Here is a 23,407-nt window from a genome sequence, read left to right on the forward strand (position 1 = left end):
CTCTCTATTCGTTGAAGCCAATTCTATGCCTTTGAATGATTTCTTTTCATTTTTTGGTTGGGTTGGTGCATCTTTGATTCACTTTCTTTTCTCTTGTAGTTTATCAAAGGGAGTAAGTGGGCACTCAAGTTGTCTAAGAACACTTTAAAGGATGTTTAGAGTGGTGACATTTGTTATTCCTTCTGTGACGTTGACCTTTATCTTGGAAAATTTTCCTAACAACTATAAATGTGACCCAAGTTTGTATAGAATTCATCAGAAATTTGATTCTTAAGCACTACAATATGTCATTGCAACATTTGGAAGGGGATGATAGCCACAACAATAATTATGAATATTTATATGTGAGGTTGTCAATTGTTTGTTGATTTGTGGCTTGGAACATTATTGATTGATAATTACTTGGTCATTCAAAGGTCATTGTTTGGTCTAACATACAAACCCTGGTAAGTGATGGTTTAATACAGGAATATAGTTACATCAGTATATTTCATAGTTCAGATAAAGACACCAAAAAACCTGTGTCTATACAACAGACCTCTACATGCTCTACCCACCAAGTATCGTGCTTAACCCTCTACCCACCAAGTCTCATGCTTGACCCCCAACCCACCAAGTCTCATGCCTAACCCCTAACCCATAAAGTATCATGCTTGACCCCCAACCCACTAAGTCTCGTGCTTGACCCCCTACCCACCAAGTCTCATGCTTCGAACATAAAATACAAAAACTTACAACAATTTTATTCATTAACATAATTGTAAAACTGAAATTATCATAGCTTTAACAAAACCGGACTACTAACAAAACATCATTCATGTGTTTTAACTGGTAACATCAAATATGAAAATACAAATGTATTACACATACAACTACACACCATTACATACATTATTCACCCTCACTTCAAATGGTTTTGTCATATGAATATTAAAATAGTTGGCATACAGAAGACGACAAAAGAATTAAAAACAGTCAGAACAATACTGTGAAAGTATTTTTATTCATGGGTATCAATTTCACCGTAGGGAAAAAAATGTTAAGTCTATAGGATTAGACAACTTCGTCTTATAAATGAATCCAATATTTCCCTTATGTTTGGAACCAAATTTCTTGGTTTACCAAATCCACAAAAACCAAGAAAATTGATACCCCACTAACAATAATATTTACACAATATTATTTTCCATGACTTATTACAGATTATAACATGTTTTTTTTTACATTGTGTTAGTTTTTTATATTTTAACAACTGATAAAAAGTGTGAAAAATTGTTTCAAGTGGGAGTGTTGTAAAAAAGAAATCAGAGAGCTTATTAACCAAAATTCTAAGATCTTGAAATAACCACAAGAAACTGATAGATAAGACAGTCAGGAAGAACACAACAAGGAAACAGACAGAATAATCCACATCTTCACCAAAAAGGAGGAGAAATAATCAACATTGTTAAAAACATAAACAAGGCAAAAAAAAAACAAGCATAGTTAATAAGTCAACTAGAAGTTTCTATCACAGATATAATCACATGATATCACAACTTACAACATTTATAACAATGTCAAAATTTTGGGTTTCTGATGAATTCTATTTACTTCCAAAAATTGTTTTTTTAACTGATAAGTAAACAGTAATTTTGGCCCTATGTCAGTAACTAAATACATTGCAATGATGGAGGTCATTTTAAGCACACAAGAACAATTGATTTGTAAGAAAGAAACCTTGTCAATATTATTCTTATATTTTTATTAACAGGAAAATCATAAACAAAGCAATAACTGCTGTCCACATTAGAAACATGTAGGGGGAACTTACAGGACACATGTATTTATGTGAATCAGTTGCACAATAGTAAAACAAAGATGTGAGGAAATGCTAAAAAGAATAACAAAGACCAAAATAGCCAATTTGTGATAAAAACCGATTGTATCTAAAACACATATACATAATATTGAACACATTATAAAATTACAATATTTTTTTCAGATTGAAAATTCATAACCTATTGAAATGTTTTCAACCACCTTATATAGATTAGTGTTTTAATCGAAAATAAGTGAAAATTGTTATCATCTGGAACATTTATTATGTATATGGTAAAAAAATAATGAAAAAAAAAAATGAAATAAAATATTGACATTAGCCAAATGAAAGATGATATGTTACTAAAGCATTGATATGGGAGATAGTTCATAATTATAAATTATGAATGAAAAATAATGCACAACTTTGTAGTGGTATGTAAAGTTGTCCACATTAAAAGTAAAGCCAAGGATGAAAAGATTACTGTGAAAGTACTATAATTCATGGAGAACCGATTTTTGTGGTGTTCTTGGGTAGACCAAAAGACTTAATTTGGTTCCCAACGAAAAGAAGATTCCAATATTGATGTGTATCCTGAAAACATAAAAAAAACAAAATCAACAATTCAAGAACTTGTCTTTCTTTCGAAATCCACAAGAAATTGGTATCCACAAATAAAATTACCTTCACAGTAATATTTAAATCCAAGCAAAATTTTTCATATGTTTTGCATTGATTGAAATGAGAATAGACTCTTGGATTTAATAGCATGTTTTAATCTCAAGTTTTACATCACAAGGCTTTGAAATATTAAAGGGAGATAACCAGAAAACATGTTAACAATATGCCAGATAGAAAAAATTATGAACAATCATAAAAACACTTAAGGAGTGATACTATTAATAAAACAATACCTTTTGAAACAGCCAAATGACTTCTTCAACTGTTATTCTAATACTTTATTTTAAAGAGGGATAATTTGTAAATACAGTTGCAAAAAATAAACATGTTATGCTCCATGAAAAGGCCTAGAATCTCAAAAGCAAATTTTTTAACAGTTTTCCAATAATACCTTTAAAATGCTTTCTTAGGTTTAAAAAATATTGCAATATTCAAAAAGCACGTGAATCTAAATTTATCTTTGAAAACTTTACTATACACACACCTTTATAACATAACTGCAATATAAATACATAGCAAAAGACTTCATTCATGTTATCTAAGTTTTAATAGAAATATCAATGCATGAATCTTGGTCTCAATTTCTCTGGACTTGGTGACTCAAATGTTGGTTTCTGAGGTAGTACCAATACATGAACATTTGATGGAAACCACATTTGAATGTTGTCTTTATCTGCAGTGAGCTGTGTCATCACAGGATTTTTTGTTCGTCCTTCCGATGGGCGAGGTTCATCAATGTAGTCTAAAATATCCATACTCTAGAAGTATATTTAACAAAGTGTTAACAAATAATACAGAGTTTACTACCATTAACCATTTAAAGCAAGGTACATGTATAATAAACATGATTAAAGAAGAAGCTCAGAGTTCTAGGATTATCATTCCTCATCACAAAAGGAAAATGATAATTTGGTGAGGGAAAGTTGTATATTATATTCCACATTGGTCAGTAGATAACTTGAGTTCAAGAAAGAGATTTGTTCAGTTTAGACAGCAGACACTGATTCTAGGAAAGTCAAGCAATTTAAAGCAAACATCCTATTGTTTTTCATGTCACAGGTGATTCCAAGCAACAGTGTCGTCGTAAAGTGCTGACAATTTTTGAAATCACTGCATTAGCCTCAGATAGAGAATTTAAGGTAGTAAGAACAATGGAAAAAACAATAAAATTGCCAATCAGATGTGAATCTCTGACCTTCAGTCAATCCACAATGAGACTTACCTCGCATACATTTTCTTTATTGTGGGGTTGATACTGTGGTACATTATTAACTGGAATTCCCCTGGGTTTACTCTGCCACTAAAAAATACAACAACAAGAACTGGACATGCTAAAAACAATCTGTATTTTAATAACTGTGTGCTTAATTTTGGAAACAATCACCAATTAATATCACTCCAGTAAACATCGGTATTTTTCACCAATACTACAGCTATGAGATTGGAAGGATTTAACAATTATTCACATACAGGATTTTCACATTTAAAGAAAGTGGGCTATTCTTTCAGCTAGTTTGTAGATTCACAAAACAATTTCTTTTTAGTCTCGTCCATTATTTCTTAAGGACATCATGTAATACATGTTTTAAATTTAAAATGCAAAGCTCTAATTTCTCAAGGATATTTTAAGAAATATGTGAGCAAATTCCCCATGACCAATGTCTAGCTGAATCACATTACCAATAAGTCTTTTTCACCACAATTACAAACAAATCAAAAACAAAAGCAGGAATATAGCTGTAAAACTAGAAAAACTGTGAGCAATGCTTGATAGCCCCACTACCTCATTTCATAACATGACCATTTGACTTCCATATGGACTTAAATAGGAGGTGCACAATGGGAATATGTAATAAAGACTCTGTGAAAGTTTCATTCAAATCCTTTCAATGGTATAGGAGTACGGGATAACAGATGGGTACATACAGGCACCCTTACCACTATATACCCCACTTTGCAAGTGGGAGTATAATAAAATATAGTGAGATGACATATGTAATGTTTGTAAAACTAATAATTTTGAAGACAAAAAAAAAAGAATATTTGGTGTAATTTCTACCATTCACTATAATAAAATATGCATGTGAATTATTAACTGTAAAAGGTTTACTATGGGGAGGAGAATCTTTATTAATCACTTCATTGTACCATGTATGTATATTTACTTAATACAAACATGTTAATCCTGCAGGCAAGTGATGATGTAACTCGTTATGAAATGACCAACAGACAAGGTGATTCCAACATACCACCCACTCATTGAGTGAGGATATAAAGAAAAAAATCATTCTTACTTGATCAACAATCATCCTAGATGACAGCTTTTCTTCCCGACTATGACGACTGTTTTGGCTGCCTTGGTAACCAGAAGACTGTGAACTTTGGGCAAGGTCAATATCATTGGGAAGAATGCTTAAAATGTCTTGTTGAATTTGTCTAATATTATCACCATGTATTTTGTACCTTCTACTCCTATTCTCATCATTTTGCTGAAAAATAATATATAAATGCTTCCACAATACCAATTTAGCAGAAAAAAATAATCATATAACAAGTGACACACATCATTACAAAAGAAAGCCACATTTAAAAGCTCATAAAAGCTGATTAAATGTACTACTATTTTGCAATTTAAATTTGACTTTGTATTCTCAAAGAATTTATTAGTTAAAGCTTACCACTCAGGTCTCACTAACCACTTCTAACGATTCCATTACTTTATATGTTAAAAAAGTAATTTTCAAAGTTTCACTGTGAATTCCCAGGACAAATGACATCTTAAAGTTGCATACCGTTGCAAAGCTTGGAAAATAAGGCTTCCAAAATCATTATGCTAATGGTACGATGATTGTAGAAATTCTTCACAAAATTTACTTGAATAAATAATACTGAAAATCCACATTTTTACCTGTTCTGTTAACTGACAGCATGGAGGCAAATTACCAAAAAATGTAAACAATATTCATACACTTTTGTAGTTAATTACATATACGATTTTAAAGTACACATTCTCAGCTTCATTTTGACTACTTTTAACAATAATACACACAAATAATGCACTTACAATGCATATGTCTAGGTTCTGTGTGTTTTTTGTACTACATAGGGGGGTGGCCATTTGATCCGGAAGTGGTTAGTGAGACCTCATCTTGGGGTGACAGAAGGGCAAAATGATTTTGTTCCAAACTTTAGAAACCATACCTCAAGAAGTTTTAATGCATTATCAGAGCACCTATCTGTTTCCATAGGCTGTGGTTTGGAGGTCAGTTGTTCCATCTGATGACAGGCTTCAGCAATCATCTGATCGTTACATTCCAACAATGTTTTACCATCAACCAGTTCTGCATTGTGGTACCTTTGTACACGCTGTGAGACAGCAGTTAAATAGTCATTCCTCAGAGTTGGATTCCTATCATTAACTGAAGGGCTATTACATTTGAGTAGTTGTTTAGCATCCATATAAGTCTCCTGTGATGACGACATTGATGTCATTTCATAATTCATATCTGTCTGTTGAGAGTGTTGATTCTCACAATGATGAAGTCTAGATCTATTCACTTGGTTATCACATGACCTTTTATAGTTCTGTGGACGTTTGTGACTTATTGGTTTTGTAGCTCTTGGTGGTCTTGATTGATTTTGGCTGTTTTCTGAAGAAAAAAAAAAAAAAAAAATTAAAAACTATGAACAGTCTCATTAAAGATTACCCCAATTTCACATGGAACCTAGAACATGCAAAACTTCTATTAAGTTGTAATACTTACCCTTACAAGCACCATCATTACATTGTTTCAAGCACATCTACATGCAATGTTCAATGTTCTCTCACATTAATAATGGAAATAGTAATTAAGGAGAGGTTGCACTTTAAAGATTTGTATACATACAATAGATGGCTAGACTAAGTCAAATTAATCATTATATACCCCTTGTAGCATTGTTTGCAATGGTTATGAAAATAAAATGACTATAACATGTACAAAAGAAAAAATCATGATAGGAAAAAGCATCCATTTTGAAAAAAAAATTCAAAATGAACATACTTAGTACTACAACTAGTTCCTAAATTTACAGCAGTGTCATCTTACCTTTTGATTTTTATCAGGAGAGTGCCTATCCTACAGAAGAGAAACTTACTTTTGATTTTATCAGGAGAGTACCTATCCTACAGAAGAGAAACTTACCTTTACTTTTATCAGGAGAGTATCTATCCAGCAGAAGAGACCTTTTCACTGAATCTGTTTTCTTGGAGTGGACTTTCTGTGACATTGGGGTGGTGCTAAAGGAGCTGAAATAATTTAATTGTTCTTTTTACACAAGAAATCTGATTAAAAACTATTCAAATGCTTGTTTTTTTCTAGCACAATAATCATGTCAGGATTCATTAACAGGGCTTAAGCTACTTGAGAAAAACAGGGAAAAGTGACTCTTTCAGAGACACTAGGGAGAAGTGAATGCGTACGTGCATCATTTACTAACACTCTTTTTTAATTATATGTGTTACAGTATATGCTACTTACAAGCACACAATATAAGCAGGCATTTTTGCATGTTTATTTTCTTTTACTGAGATAAATATTACTTTTTATATAAGGTACATGTGTAAGTAACTAAATATTTTGAACAAAATGAAATCAGGCTGCTAACTGAATGATTGACTGTATTATATATTCATGAAATAGAATTTCTAATCTATACCTCTAGCCCTTGCCAAATTTATTACAGCAAAATCAATATTGAGTAAAGCAACATTCTTACAATGCATTGTCCTATTGATTTTGTCTTTTTTGGCAGCACTGGAATACAAAATTTCCATCAGTGACATTCTGTTTGAATTTTCATTTTGTTGTTTTTTTCCTGGTTCCACTTAATCCATGATTTCTTGTTCAAAATATTCAGTCTCTTGATGTAAATTGAACAGGAGTATCAATAATCATGTTCGACATTTATTAGTGACAAATCTAGACTGAAATTTTATTGACTCATAGTCAGTAAGAACTAATCCTTTTTGGGGTTAGGTATGAACCTGTCTCAAGCTTGCAATATATTCTGTTGAAATGGAGAAATCATTGTTCAGTTATAAAGCAAGAATATCAAAAGAAACCATTTGGGTTTTCTACCGAATTATTAATTGAGATAAATTTAACCAAAGTCCCAAGAAACCGCAAGACAAAATTGGAAGTTTCATAGCGAAAAATGAATGATAAAACATGAATTATTGTAAGCTGGAGTGAAGAACATTCATTCCGTATCCTGTCTTATACGTCTGAAACAAAAAACTGTTTCAAATACTTGCTTGTAACCGAATATTTGAAGGATTTTGAAGATTTTTTTTCTGGAATGGGTGCCATTTTTGTTTGAATTGTTATTGTTATTGGAAAAGAGATAACTCTGGTCAAAATACCACTAGAAGACATAGTACAGTCCCGATGATGGGCAATGTCTGGTGTCCTCTGAGGACAGAGTGAGTGACCCCAGGGCGACTATTTTGCCCAAATCGCCCAATAGCATGAGCCCTGCATTACACATATACATGTAATCCTGCCAGATTTTATCAGTTTCAAAACAGTAGGTGGAGGGATTAAGAATCTAACACCAATGAAAGTGAAAGAATCTCTGACAACAAAGGGTAAGATTTCAAGTTCTCTAAATAGGCTCCACTAAGTAAGAGTGTCAATATATATATTTGTCCCTTATACCAGAAGTTCTGATGGGACATTATATATTATTTAATATGAAAATTTCTTCAGGAACATTTGTTATATTAGGAACATATATTTCATTCAAATTTCCAGAGGAACTTATATTCTGTAATACATGTACTTCTTTTGGAACTTACTTGTAATGGATCAACTTGAGTTCAGTGACAGAGAACATTATCTGAGATTTCCTAGTCCTATATTTTCTAATGGTGTTTGATTCTTTTACAAAAGTTTGTGCTAAGTATACTTCTTCAGAACCCCCTCTAGTCATTGTTCCTCTTTATTGACTACCGTTCAAATATTAGCCTAAATATGATAAAAACTGCCAATACAATACAAAATACTAAAGTACACCAATAGAGGATTTAGCCAATGCAGGATTTAACTACTTAAAATCCATATTGGCCTAGCGTATTGGACTAGTTAGTCAATAAATGTATAATTGCATAAGGTTAAGCCTCATCAAATATGGCTGACCTCAGACCAATAACTAAGCCATAATGGAAAACCTTATGCAATAATACTATAGTATTACAAAGATCTCATAAGAAAGGAAGTTAAAAATATGGTGACATCAAAATATTTTAAAACTAAGATGATGTCACAAATATCACATCATCTTGTCTCAACAGTAAGAAATAAATATACAGTGGATTCCGCTTAATTGCATAGCCTATTTGCCAGTAAAAATTATGCAAATAACCGGGCTATTCTTATAACTGAAATTACGATTTTACCGGAAGTGTGAGTTCAGGTAAGACGATGATACTGTGGATCAACCAGGGATATCACCGTTCAACATTTCTGATCTGGTATTTAATTGTTATAGACCTTCTCATTGTATTGTTCTTTTATCAATAAATAATAATATATATTGTGTTTGTCTTGTTTATTGACCTTCTTTATGTTGTGTGTATTTATAAGTAAAACCACGTGTTTCTCATCTATAAATAGTCAAGTAATTTCCTGACCTTTCTACGAAAGCAAATCCCATATTTCATATTTCAGCCAGGATTCAGTGTAATATTCATCAATGTTTGCAGTTTGTGGGCTTTTGAAATGGTCTGTGTGTTTTATTCCTCTGTTCATTGTACACTGACAGCTCATTAAAGAAAATTAAATTTACATTGATAATCATTTGTAGTCGGAAGAATTTAAATAGGGACAAAAAATACCCCAAGCCGAACCTCAAGCCGCATCATAAGGTGATGTTCGGCATGTCGTCAGAAGTCACTGTTCACCTAGGTGCTTGTTTATTTTAATGTACTTAGAAATCATTTATATTGTCTTTTATGTCCATGATTTTTTTAATCCATTATTAACACCTCGTGATTGATGATAATCTAGTTTTTACAACAATAAATATGACTGACATATTTATGACCCAAAGGCTTAAAATAGAATTTGGGAAAACCTGTCTTTACCTGGACAAGGCAAAATTCTCTATGCAATAAACCAAAATGCACCTCCAAGGCCTATGCAAATAAGCGATTTTTTCCCTAATAGAATAATAGGAAATGGTTTTGTGCAGGAGAAAATTATGCTAATAACCGAAATATGCAATAAAGCGATATGCGATTAAGTGGAGTCGACTGTATAACAATTAAAATATATTTCAAATCAAAGTCTTACTTTTGTTTCATTATTTTCCTTAGTTCTTCAACTGTTTCTTCAAATAAATCTGCAATAAGTAAATTGAACTACAATCACTAGGATATAGTTCACTGCTGTGAGCAAAACTTTGAATTAAATATACAAGAATCACATTAAGGTTAGACAATGAATGTATTTCTACTTGCAGAATTTTCAGTCTTTAGTATTCATGTTCCACGGAAAATAGTCCATTATAGTGTTTTTACATGTACATATTTATTTACAATAAATTGTAGATAAGCTACATCACAAGCTATTAATGACAAAATGATGTTACAATGTACCAGTGGAAGACTAATTATCCCACACAAAATGGACATGAATTTATAAAAACAAAGGAAGTTGATCTACCGGTCAGATATCCCCTTCTTCGAAATGTTTAAAGAGAAAAAGATTATAACTGGTTAACAACTAATCAAACCTTCCCAAATATTTATATGCATATTGATGATGTGTATAAATACTATGTTAAGTTTGAATAATATTGATTGAGAAAATTTGGAGTAACACCAAGAAGGTACTGTCCACAACATAAAGTGGTAATAATAATAGCTAAGTGCAACATGCTAAAAATGAATGTAAATGTTGATCAAATTCCTCCATAAAAACAGGTGATTACCTTTAACATGAAATTACATGTATTGTTGTGTTAGGCATACCCCTACTCATACAGGAAGTTGATATTGTAAAGCAACCAAAATCACTCACAATGAATGCCACATCTATAAGAAGCCACACAAATTTACAATTAATCTATTAACTGGGAGCTGAGACGTTTGTGACAAATATTTTCTCTATCATTCTATATAGTGAAAAAAAAGAAAAGTCCCATAAATCAAGAAGTTGATATTGGAAAGGACCAAAATTCACTTACAACTTATACTCCATCTATATGAAACCACACACTAAATTTGAAATCAATCCATTGAGTGGGAGTCGAGATAAGACTGACAGACAAGGTGATTCCCATTGAGTGGGGTATAATATGTTTTTAAATACTGAGCAAATTTTAAATATTATTATTTCAATACTCTTTGAGTTACAGATTACATAAATTAGGTACCACCAATGGGCAGACAGATGGATGTAGGTCTTAAAAACTTGAAAAGATTTGGTTGTGCAGTTCATTAAATATCATCTGGAAATGAAAAGTGTCACAGGCTGTACAAGCAGATGTAAAGATAACTTTATACCTTTAACTCTGTAAGAGGGGAGATACAAAAAATGAAACATGAATTTAGGTATGCTTCAATATCCTTATCAATTTGTTCAAGAGTAGAATTAACAAGTTAAGCATACTTCTCCCAGGGAAAAACTGTTTCTTATCCAAGTTTCTAATGAGTACTTGAGATATATCTTCCATTGGAGGTTCCTGTAATTAACAAAATCTAAACCTTAATTACCAAAGTAAATTTGTTTTTAAATACAGTTATTTAAAAAACTCCATTTGCATAAATAAATTTGCTCCAAGCTCTTTCAAATAATGAAATATGAATGAACAACCAATAAGTGAGAGTGCATACCCAAGTTATAATTAAAAAAAAATGTGTAGCTAAGAGCAAAGTCCAAACCCTGCCTCAAGGACAAGTTTAATTAACTTACAGTCTTGGTACATCTGGTTACGATTTTAAGTTTTACAGTATAATTTAATGTCGATGCAACACATTTTCTGATTGGTCAGATATCATCTCTTAGACATTTTGCTTTACAGTGATATAGCAATGCCTGTGGTGCACACTTTAAATAGACAGCTTGCAAGTTTATAATATTCAGTGTGCACCATATGAATGAAGTTTATATTTCTTCACAAATAGAAAAAAGATTACACTTTTTCCTAAAATATATTTTACTTATTATTTTAAACTGGTAGTTATTTTTAATAGAGAGAAACAAGATTATGATTTTTTGCACTAATTGCAAGGATATTCATTTACAATTATCAGAAAGTATTTATATTGTTATAGCAGGTTATCATGAGGTTTTCACATAAAAAGGACCAAATGCAAGAACAAAACAAACAAAAAAGAATACAAACAATCAAAATAAGTACACTCGTACTAAGAAATCACTTCCATCAATGTATAATATGATCCCAATTACAACAAAGAAATAGTGCTCTCACCAAATAGGAAATAGTGTTACAGGTAAATATTAAAATTACAAAAAAACCCTCAATTTCACTTGCTACATGTACTATGGCTTAATTCACTGAACATATGACGTGATATTGGTATACATTCAATCCAACAACCTATTACCAGCAGTTTACATATACTGGTACATTTTTCCAAAAACCCAATCCAGAAACTGAATAATTGGAAAGAAAGGTGTCCCCTTCATTTTTCTTCAAATTTTGATTTTTTTTATTGCAAGCAGAGTCATAATGCTTCAATAAGCTAATGAAAAAGGTGATGTATCATAATGTTTTCATGAAATAGGGAACAAGTCTAAAGATTAAGTAAATTCCTAGTTAAATCTGACTTTTGACCAACCTGTGGCATCAGTTGTACAATATCTTCTGAGCTGGGTACACTGAGGCCTCCAGTAGTACTGAAATATACATCAATGGTTTCTGTGTTCTGTGACATAAACAGAATTGCCATATGAGCAGCACGTGTCTTATTGGCGTGGCTTGTGTGTGTGTGTGTGTAAATTACTGTCCACCTTAATCATGTAAACAAACACACGTAACATTCCAATGTGTATGAGCTGTTTTCATTCATTCCAGTAGAGTAAATGGACATCAAATTCGTATTTAATAAAGATATTAAACTTTATGTATTAGAAGTTATCTTATGCTCCGAAAAAATCACTGACATACTCAGTAGCATTTGCCACGTGCACAATTATGTATGAAACCAAACAATAACAACTGTCAATGAATGAAACTGTGTACCTGTTCATGTGTGAACACTGTGACCTTATGATACAAACGACTATTGCCATATCTAACATCGATCTACTTAATTTGCCCTTTCCTTCATTATAAAAAAAAAAGCAAAAGTTTCACAAGCGACCATTTCAACTGACATAGCTAGTGTAAAGTGTACAGCCAAATATGGACAAAAATGGCAGGTCTAAGGTTGCTGTAATAGGTCATGAAAAAGTACAAAAATACCATCATCGTTCTATTAGAATTGAAATAAATCACGAAAACTCCATTTTAGGATTTATTTCTTAAATATCTGTGTTGTTGTATAGAAACAATAATGGTGCACAGATCTGATAAACAATTCCAACATAGGCTTGAACAGGTGATAGTGTGCATGATTGGCAGAGCCTAGCATTTTATGACAGATCTAAATACCTTAAGTCCTTTATTCATATTGGTTTTGGGTCAAGTTAGTAAACAAAAATGAATAGATAGAAAAAATCTCTGCAATAACTTAAAAAGACAAAGAAATATCAAAGCCATACTAACACAGGATTATGGACCTTAGCTGATGCAGGTGTACAGTTACTGCTTGCACTCTTATAACCCAAATCAGACTTCCTGTTATTAGTAGCAGACACAGTGCCTGATCTAGACTTTGGTAAAACTAGAGGACTGAAAAAAAATAACATCATGTAAAAATTATTATAACATTTGTAACAAGCTAGACTAATTTAAGTCTGGACCTGTGTGACACTGCAGTTGTGATTTAACGTTGCTGAGGAAAATGCGACAAAAAAGTGTTATGGACAGATATACAGAACTACAGAGCATAATTTCCATAAAAAATAGACAATCAAAATTTCCTTATAATATATACAATAACATATTTAGGTCTTGCTTCATACTGTTTGAGTAATTTTTGGCATCTTGAAATATTGGTGAATTTTGATGGTTTTAAAAGTTGGCGATTTTAATATTGGTGGATTTTCAATTTCAACCACAAAAATAAGAATATTGATGTTGTAAAGTTGAATGTAAAAGGTTTATTTTATCATGTCAACATTATCTGTTTATATTCTTTGTATGTTTTTTTTTGTGTACATGTTCACTCAATGTGTATACTTGATTATCTATATTTCAGTATGCCAGACTAAGTATAATATATCATGTTTATGTTCATATACATTTTACATATGTTGCCCTCAGCATGATTCTATATTCAACTTATTTTTTAAACCCTATGAATTATCTCACATGCAGTTAAACATGAGATTGGTCTTCCAGGAATGGTCAAATTTCAATGCTTCACTTAGCAAATAACATCTGCAACAAATGGCACGGAATTGAAAATCAAATAGGAAAATTGGCCATTGTTATTTTGACAATTTTTTTCATGTACCCCAATATAGCCAAAATTACCACCATCCCAAAAACACCTGATATATGATATTAAGTTTCATAAATTCTATTCGGTAGGTCTAAAGGAGTTGTAATGACAAGATGATACATGATGATTTTTTGTAAATATCGAAGTTCGAAGGATATAACTCCTATAAAAATTAGAGAATCAAAATTTTTTGATAATATGCACAACTACATATGGTGTTCTTGCTAAAAACTAAGGACTACAAGCATTTAATTGTCATGCCAGCTCCAGCCCAGTTTAAACCTATAAAAAGTTATGTGCCCATTGTACATATTCTTGAATCTTTCACCAATAAAATTTATCAAAAAAACAATTTGATAGTGAGTTTCATTTGAATAACAAGACCTGGAATCATTTTAATGTGTTCAACATATCAAAATTTGCAATATATATGATTGGTATTTTTGTATTTCAACCTGTTGGTAATGTTAAGTTCATTAGCACGATCAGCATCGCTCTCGTCACTATGGCGTAAAATCCTCTTTAGATCCTCCTGGGTCTTCTTCCTAACTGCTTCTGGGATATGAATCTCTGAAAATTTGAAATTCTTAGATAAATATTTACAAATTTACAAGATACAGTATTCTGATTGTGTAACCTTCCCACCTATATAATGTACAATACACCATATACCATGAAAGATACACCATATGTGATATGTGATACATGATATACGATACAGGAGTCCTCATATAAAAACTATGATATATGGTAGCTCTACCTTTCAACAAAGTTAATTACCCATAATGTATAGTTTTTTTACAAAAGAAAACAGAAAATATGAAAAATAGAATTTTTATTATAACGATTTAGTAAAATCAAATATTCACCTCTTCGGTAGTTGTCCTTTCTGTATTTAATATCTTTTTTAAATATCATTTTGTCATTCCAGCAATGACACATTAATCAAATATAAATATATTTTATGCATTTCAAATGTAAATTACTTCTTGTAGTAGTGAGACAATAGCTTTTATCCAAATATACACAAGTTTTGAATTATCATAATGCAAAAAAAACCTCATAAGTCAATATATGATGAATAGGACAAGTTTGTATTGTAGTTAAATACAAAATCAATGTACCTCTAGATATTGTTGATGACTTCTTCCCTTTATTAAATAGTCCCATATTTCTCTATAATTAAAAATTAGAACTTTCTTGCTCTGACGATAAACGAAAACAATTGAAAAAAAAAAAATGTCATTTATAGTTACTTTTTCTTATCTTAATGTAACCTTCTAACTTAAAGCTTCAAGAAAAAGCAAATTTTCAATAAAATCTGTGGGGAGCCAAAGACACATCTATGTTTAAGTCATTGTTTCAAAGTTAAAGTACAATGTATTAAAACAATGTGAAAAATATGGAAGTCTTATAACATAGCATCTACGATGATTTGTAGATCTATACAGAAGTTTGGTAGACTAAAAACATTACATTGGCCAAAGGTGCCTTGAAAGTATTTACTGTTTTGGAGTAAGGTAATACGCTGGTGCAATTGTTGCATTTCACTATATCCATAATTTTGTTTCCATTATATTTTTTGCCTTATTTTTCCTTTCAATAAAACCTGAAATATGGACATTTATACTGTAGTATAATACATATCACTAAAGCTTACAGTAATTCTGTTCTGTGTAATCATACTGACTCTAGAGCTATCAGTCAACGGTTTCACTGCCTGTATATAGTCAATGATACAAAATGACATTAATGAAATATGTTATCAAAGCTTTTTCTATATAAAATGTTCAGGATGATGGTGCTTACAGTTAGTCATTTTTTAAGGTTGAATGAACATAATTTGATATTCCTATTATTTTCTTCACGTGCATTTTTAAATAAGACTGAGTACTTTAAACAAATTTTTGATAAAATACCAATAAAATGATTTTACTACAAATCTGACACATGTTCTGCTTAAAATATACCAGAGAAGAAGCTGTTCTATTCTAAATGTAATCATGTACATACTCGTCTAAGTTCATTAGCTACTTTCAAATGCTTAGCAACATCCAATCTATCAGCATTCTCTGTCTATATTAAAAGATAAATAATTATCATATAAAAAAATGGAACATCAAATTTATACATACAGAAGGATATAGTCAGTATATATAAAACCTGTGAGCAAATGCCCACTAGTGATACCCTCACATCAAAAATTGAGTATTTGCATTAAAACTGCATGGTATAAATTCAAACAGGAATTTGTAAACATCTCAATCTGAAATCAAATCCAAAAATATGACATAATTTAATAATGCTTAAATCTTAAAATATCATGTGGCTGCCACTGTGACAAGTTCAATGAAAATGTTAATCATATAAATTCAAAAATGCTTAAAAACCCACTAAGTTGGAAAGCAGGAAGTAAGTTTCTGCAGTCAAAATATGGTAGGCCCTGTATGAAATTCCTAGCTGAGGCTGTATAACAAATGAATAAGACAAAAAGTTGCGGAAGAAGTAAGATGAAAAATATATCTTGGTGAATGGATGGATGAACAGAGGTAAAACAGTATACCCCTCACCTTTGAAGCTTGGGTAATATAAAAAATCAAAATAATCTGAATTTTTTGCATTTTTTTCTTCGAATGTGTGTCATACATGGCAGAGAACACAACCTGGCAAAATTTGTACACTTCAGGCAAAATTGATAAATAAAAGAAAAACAAAACAATAACAGTTTGGAACATCTTTGCATGCTGAATGTATAGATCATATACATGCACAAATGACTCATATAACATTATTATTCCAACCATTTAACATGTTGTACCATAACAATTTCTGTTAAAGATTTTGCTAGTATTCTTCTTATTTTTGTAAGAATTCTTTGAAACTGTATTCAAATGTAATTTTTGACACACTAATGATGTTACTGCTTGTAAGTTACTGTCTAGATTCATAGTCAGTGAGTCATCAAATGAACTTTGAAATGTGAAAATAAATTAATTGAAATATTCACAAAATAACAGTATAACCCTAACTGATAACTGAAATATTGTAAATTAATACAGACTGTCTCCCTTGTAATTACTTAATTGTGAAATATATCTTTTTGAAAATGTATGAGAAACTGGTGTCAGCTTTTCTAGCTCTTTCCTTCAAACTTCTTTATCACTATTGTTGCAGTACAGTATTGTTCACCATTGCTTGCTGAAGAATATCAATTTTTAATAATAAATCATTCAGGATTCAATAGCTGATAAATCAATGAATGTACTTATTCAATTGCTACCTTGAAAGAATGCACATGAAATTAAACATTCATATTAAGACTCATTGAGTATAACCTTTTTAATTTTTCTTTGAGTCCTCTGTCTTTTCTTTCTCCTTCTTTTTTTCTGTGTTTTCTTGTCTGAATTAGATGAGACTTCAGAATCTGTCATATTTGAAGTAGATTCATGAGTTAAGTCTAAGACAGAAGGCTGACTGGAAGACTGTTCTGTAGACTTCCCAACAACAATGGCTCCACTTCCACCTGGAGATGAATACCTTTGTCTAAAAACTAACAAAAGATCAATCTAAATTATGTTTAATACCAATCAATGAATACTGCTTTGGTTTTAAAACTGAAATTTTATTTGTATCAATTTTTTAGGCAGCCCATTTGTGTTGAAATATACTGGAAATAATGAGCCATAATTTAAGTGGGAGGTTCAGTGTGCTATAAAGCCTGATTTAACCCGCCTTTTCAATTTGAAATGCCTGGACTGTAAGGACCATTGCAGAGGATTTCCAACTCCGGTTTTACCCTGATATTGCCATTTCTTATATAGACTTTCCTTTTAGACTATTTCTTTTGACTTCTGCTAGATTTTAAACAGCTCCATAATTATTTTGTTATTACCCTTCATGCTTTGTTAAGAGTCTTTGTACTCTACAACTTATGACATGTTCAAGTTGTTGATAAATATGTAAAAATTAAAATCCTGATAAATTCTACACAACCAACTGTGTTCATAAGTGTTTCTCTGTCTAAGCTATGAAGTGAAGTAGACCAAAGTTGTTAATACCCACTTTTTGCTGGACAGACAATCCCCTATCATATAAATCTACAACACATGGCCCAATACCTCTAATGAAAGACTAATAAAGTAGTACTAGACACACACTAAATTCCAATCAATACTTTAATGTCATGCAAAAATATCAAAGAGTGAAGTGTATTAGAGACTTAAAAATCATTGGAATGCTCGACAAAAAGATGGATAAAATAAAATATATATACTCAAAAGAATTAATTTAAATGTAAACCAAGGGCCAGTTTCAAGGATTATTTTGATGTTCTGGAGGATATTTAGGCATTACTTCTGGGGTTTGGAGATTACCATAAAAATGAATCGCACTTCGTCACCCAGTATGGCAATATTTCAAGACGAGTGTCCCAGGTGTATTCCAGTCGATTTCAGTGGTCCCTCATATCTAAACGAATAATATGGTCCAAGCTACAACCAAAAATGTCAGTAAAAATGTATGGAGCCCTATGGAATCAATAATTGAAGGTCTGTTTTCACATGAAATATGAATTCCTTTTAAAATATTTTATGATAGGAATAACAATATATTTCAAAAATTGAACCATTTTTTTCTATTTGCTACAGTTCTTGAAACATAAGCTGAAAACTATTGTAATGGGTTATTTATTTTTATCTTTCAAGGGCAATAAATCCTAAAAAGGGTCAATTCTTAACACAACTTAGTTAAATCTTTTGTAAGGCTGATATTAAGGATCATCATATCAAAGAGTAGTTTCTTTCCATCCCTATTTTATGAGATTTATGCATAAAGCAGTAAAATTTGTAGACAAAAGTATGACACAATGAACAAATTGGTTCTCATGGTGCAGATGGATACAACATAACATTTCACAGTTTATGATAACAACCAATAAACTTACATATGTATGTAGTGATGACTTTAACCTTGTCCTTACATAACTTATTGTACTGTAACAATTCCAATAAAAATAGTAGATATATGTTGGGAAAGTAATTAAGCTATTCAATTTAATTTTATCAAGTTTATCTGAATTCTACAGGAAATGTTTCCCTAAAGTTAAGAAAATAGATCAATTTTCCTTCTTTGCATTTAGTGTATATAATGAACAGTGGTTTCAAGCTCAGAAATATGAAGGGATTGAAAGCGTTTATACAAGTATGTGTGTCAATCTAAAAAAGCTTATGACAAAACCATATATTATAAACAATCACAGTTAATTTATTATGTCTACAATCAGTTTGCTTTACATGTACATGTATGTATAAACAATAATAATACATGAAAATTATACCTCTTAAAACTGATTCTTTTATCTTCTCTCTTTCCTCTAATTCTGATAACACTGGATTTTTGTACTGTCTTCTCACATTCTTTCCCATTAGATATTACATGCTCAATTAACTGCCTTAATTAAAAGTATAAATTAAAGTGAACCCACATGTTACAGTAAAGCACGAATTTTAAGTGCACATTTATTGCTTACAAAATAAACTACAGTACAGAAAGAGATACACCATGACTGATCACCAACATAGTGGTGTACTACTCTGCAGAAAATACCTTTTGTCTTTTAAGATATTTTCATATCTTTTCGATATTGAAAGAGGCAGGGCTCACCACTCTTCATACAAAAGAAAGTAATAAAAAATTTCCAACTGATTAAAAGTTCTTTAGTACCACTGTAAGACAACCCAAAGGTACACCACTATACTGGTAATCAATCAAGGTACTGTAGGATTTTGTTATGTTTAGATGTTAACTATAGTTGAAAAAATCACTATACTTGGCCATAAGTTACTGAACTAAAGTCAGACTCAGAAGATTAAGTCTTTGTGGACAAAATTGTCAATTAATAGTTTTCAATAATCAGACATTTAGAAAACATTGAAAGAGTAATCAAGGGAACCAAGGTTATAGCGGTAATCAAAAGAATGTAATCCAGGGACAAAGACCAGACATGGAAAACAGACAGACACAACAAAGAACATAAAGTAACTAAAATCATACATACAAAGTAACAAAAGTAAATGAGCAACTCGGACTCCACTAAAAACACGGAGCATGGGATAGGTGACAATAAATCTCATCTGCAATACAGTATATATTATTCTACCAATATTTTTATCATCCAAAAATAAAAGTGGAAAAGTCTAATTGGAGTTTCTTACAAACATGAAATATTCATAATGTATGTACATGTATTACAAGTATACAATGTACATGTAATCAAGATTCCATATACATTGTACAATAACTCTGATCAAATTAAAGACAAAATAATGGATAGGCTTCAGTTAGGATAACTGGGTCTACTATCAAAATTTTAACCCTGATACAAATATGTACAACTTTATTCTGACATAGAAATGTCAAACTTCCCTTTCAAAAAACTGTGATCTCCATTTAAGCAAGCCCCGTGCAGGTCCGGGTGTTAAAAGAATAGGCCTGCAGCAGCGCTAAGCTTGTCGTAAAAGGCGACTAAATAGTGCTCAGAAACCTAGCCAGAGGCTAGGCGCTCTGCCCACAAAGCAACTGGGATGTGTGCCCCAGGTGGTGGAATGGGGTACCCCTGGCGTGTTACATGCTGGGGTTGTCAGGCTATAATACGGAAAACCTGACCGCAAACCAGAGTGGTGCACCGTGTTGGGAAAGATGCCACGTTCCTCACACGTTAAAGAACCCTGCTGTGGTATTCGATAGGAGTAGGAACCTTTGTGCTCCACCACAGGAGGCTAAATTGCCCGACCTTACCCATCCCCCTTTTTCCAGTGGCAATCAAAATTTGTCGACCCTATTATGCTTGTGACTCATCCCCCTTTTTTTTTTTCATTTCATTTTCATTTTATCATCCATTTCATGTTCATTGTCCGAATATAGCTGAAATATTGCTGCTCGGATGTTAAACCCCAACAAACAAACAAACCATTAAGCATTATTCATTATGTCTTACTATTAATCAAACCTGATACAAAAAAAGAAGAAAAAATGACATGAGACAGGTGGTCTTTGAATACAGGTTAATTTTACATAGAAAAAAGTTTAATCATAGCCTTTTAAGACAGGTCATTGCTGAATAAATGGTTGCTGTGACATGTTGGACCATACATGTATTTATGATTGGTCTCCTTAGTTTTTTTCTTTTAAATGATTTTTTATGCAGGTCTAAAAGACTTTAAATTTTGAAAGTCAAATTATTCATCCTAAAGTCATGTTCTAGAAATTAAAAGAAAATTAAGTGGTAGATCCAGACACTTTGAAAAACGGGGGTACCAGACGGGGTTCATCAGAAAAAGGGGGGCTGCTATGACATTATTTGCCATTTTTGTCAATTTTATATAATTCAATTCAATATTTATTTGCTCAAACACATTTGCAATAAATGGTCATGGCATAACATAATACAAAGACATCCAGTAAGAATAAACATTAAAAAACTACTACTATGTATGTATGGTGGGAGTGTCACAGCTGAAAACAGTTATATTAGTATTACCTTTAGTCTTTTGTCTCATTAGGGAGACACTCATTTGTAAAGCTTGATGAAAGTTCTAATAATACAGCAGATTTGCTTTTAATAGTTTATATATAAAGTTAGCAGATGAATGATTTATCTGCGTTATGAGGGAGTTTTATTGAGTTAGTTTAAAAAATTATTCCTTAATTCTAACACTTTACATTTAACAAGGAAATGGTTTGTTGTCTATCTCTCCACTTTTACAACAAAGACAAATTCTGATTTGTTTAGATATATTATATTATTGTATTCAATGGATAATACATGTGCACTTATTCTACTTTTAGTAAGTGTAGATCTATCAGATCTGAATTTGCAAAGATCTACATAACAAGGTCTGCAATTATCAGGTGCACACTGTTGAAGAACTTTCATCTGTTGTTAGATTGATATCACACTTTTATTTTTGAAGTGATACATTTCTTAGTGAGGATGGATTATTATAGATAAATGAAAACTTAATATTATTTAGAGCATTTTTGAGTTGATTTACCTAAGCATTGGTATCTTTTGTTGCATTATGTATGCCACTGACCAGGGTCTCATCAGACACCAGAATGTGGGATCAATATTTAATGGCTTGGACAGTAATTTTGGTATTTTATGGTAATTCATTTAATTCAGCTAAGCCTGTTGCACTGGATACATTTAACCCCAAGTATCTCTTTGTTGAATTTTATATGAAGTTGCTCATATGGTTCAGACACCATATTTCACTACCATATAAGCAGGTATAGGAACCACTAAAGTGTTAAGTAGTTTTTCTAATAGGTTACATGGGTTGTTTAGACCTATTAGTTTTTAAAATTTGAAAACACTTTTCTGACTTTTTCCATTAGAGGTGCTCCAGATAATTTTATGTTGCCTGTATATTTTATTGTCAAGCCAAGACAGCAATATGATGTATGTCACAGTTTCTAAGAAGTTATCATCATGCATATTTAAAACAAGTATTTGTGGCTTTTGCTATTAGAATTAAATACAATGACTTAGATTTATTAGAATTTATTTCACTAAGTTTCCAAAAAGTACAAAATTCTTGTAAAACTTAACATGCTTTTTGAAGTCCCTTTTCCAAATTGGATAAAAGGACTATGTCGTTGGCAAATAATAATTAATTTATTGTTGATTCCCCAATTATAATTGTGTTTACTTCCTTTTGTTCAAGAGTTAGAACAAGGTCATAAAAATCCAATAAAAAAACGGGAGCTAACCCCCAGGATCAGCCACTGAAATCAAAGAAAAGTTTTAAGTGTTTGTGCACAGAACTCTCTGCTTTCTACTATTTATGGTTGTCAATATTGCACAATAATTTTCTTGCTGATTATACTTTTCTTCAAATTATAAAATTACTCTAGATCTCTATTGTTTACCCGCGTTTTGCAAATGAAAATTAATTATAGAATTTTGTACGAAATATGTTAGTTATAATTTAGTTTATTCAACAAAAAGACCTCGTCGATGTTTTTGTACATGAAGAAAATATGTATATGTAGATCTATTCTAATTACAATACTAAACAAGAGTTCTCAAACATTTGTGAACTGGAAACTTCATCCTTGCTAGATTCGTTTTCCTCTTTGAAAAGACCCGCTGCAGACAGTCATGTAGGTTTACGAAACTAAAGCATTAAATTTGTTTAAATGGCTTAAATTTCAATCGATTTAATTAAAAATAAGTTTTTCAAATACTTCTGAAACGTCGATGATGATTACCGGAATTCATCTAATTAAATGCTAGAATTAATTGC

At 31.4% G+C, this 23,407-nt stretch overlaps 1 protein-coding gene across 2 annotated transcripts; it reads right to left on the minus strand.

Annotated features, from left to right (window-relative positions):
* Positions 1-729: 729 nt before the first annotated feature.
* LOC148609638 (uncharacterized) lies at positions 730-23,267 on the minus strand. 2 transcript variants are annotated; one of them, XM_088540602.1, is made up of 16 exons: positions 23,169-23,267; positions 19,435-19,548; positions 17,435-17,649; positions 16,113-16,175; positions 15,760-15,819; positions 15,224-15,275; positions 14,555-14,669; positions 13,259-13,384; positions 12,330-12,387; positions 11,137-11,209; positions 9,817-9,865; positions 6,667-6,770; positions 5,684-6,132; positions 4,777-4,971; positions 3,705-3,782; positions 730-3,240 (listed from the first exon to the last, which is right to left on the minus strand). In XM_088540602.1, exons 2-16 carry the CDS (start codon positions 19,520-19,522, stop codon positions 3,040-3,042), a joined length of 1,926 nt encoding a protein of 641 aa, XP_088396728.1. In that variant the 5' UTR covers positions 19,523-19,548; positions 23,169-23,267; the 3' UTR covers positions 730-3,039. The 2 variants fall into 2 exon arrangements, with proteins under 2 accessions (XP_088396728.1, XP_088396730.1); XM_088540604.1 differs by having other exon boundaries at positions 23,193-23,244.
* Between the last annotated feature and the right edge of the window lie 140 nt (positions 23,268-23,407).

This window comes from Perna viridis, chromosome 8 (assembly GCF_037379345.1).
Source record: "Perna viridis isolate PV_CMFRI_1.1 ecotype Kerala chromosome 8, ASM3737934v1, whole genome shotgun sequence".
Taxonomy (NCBI): Eukaryota; Metazoa; Mollusca; class Bivalvia; order Mytilida; family Mytilidae; genus Perna; species Perna viridis.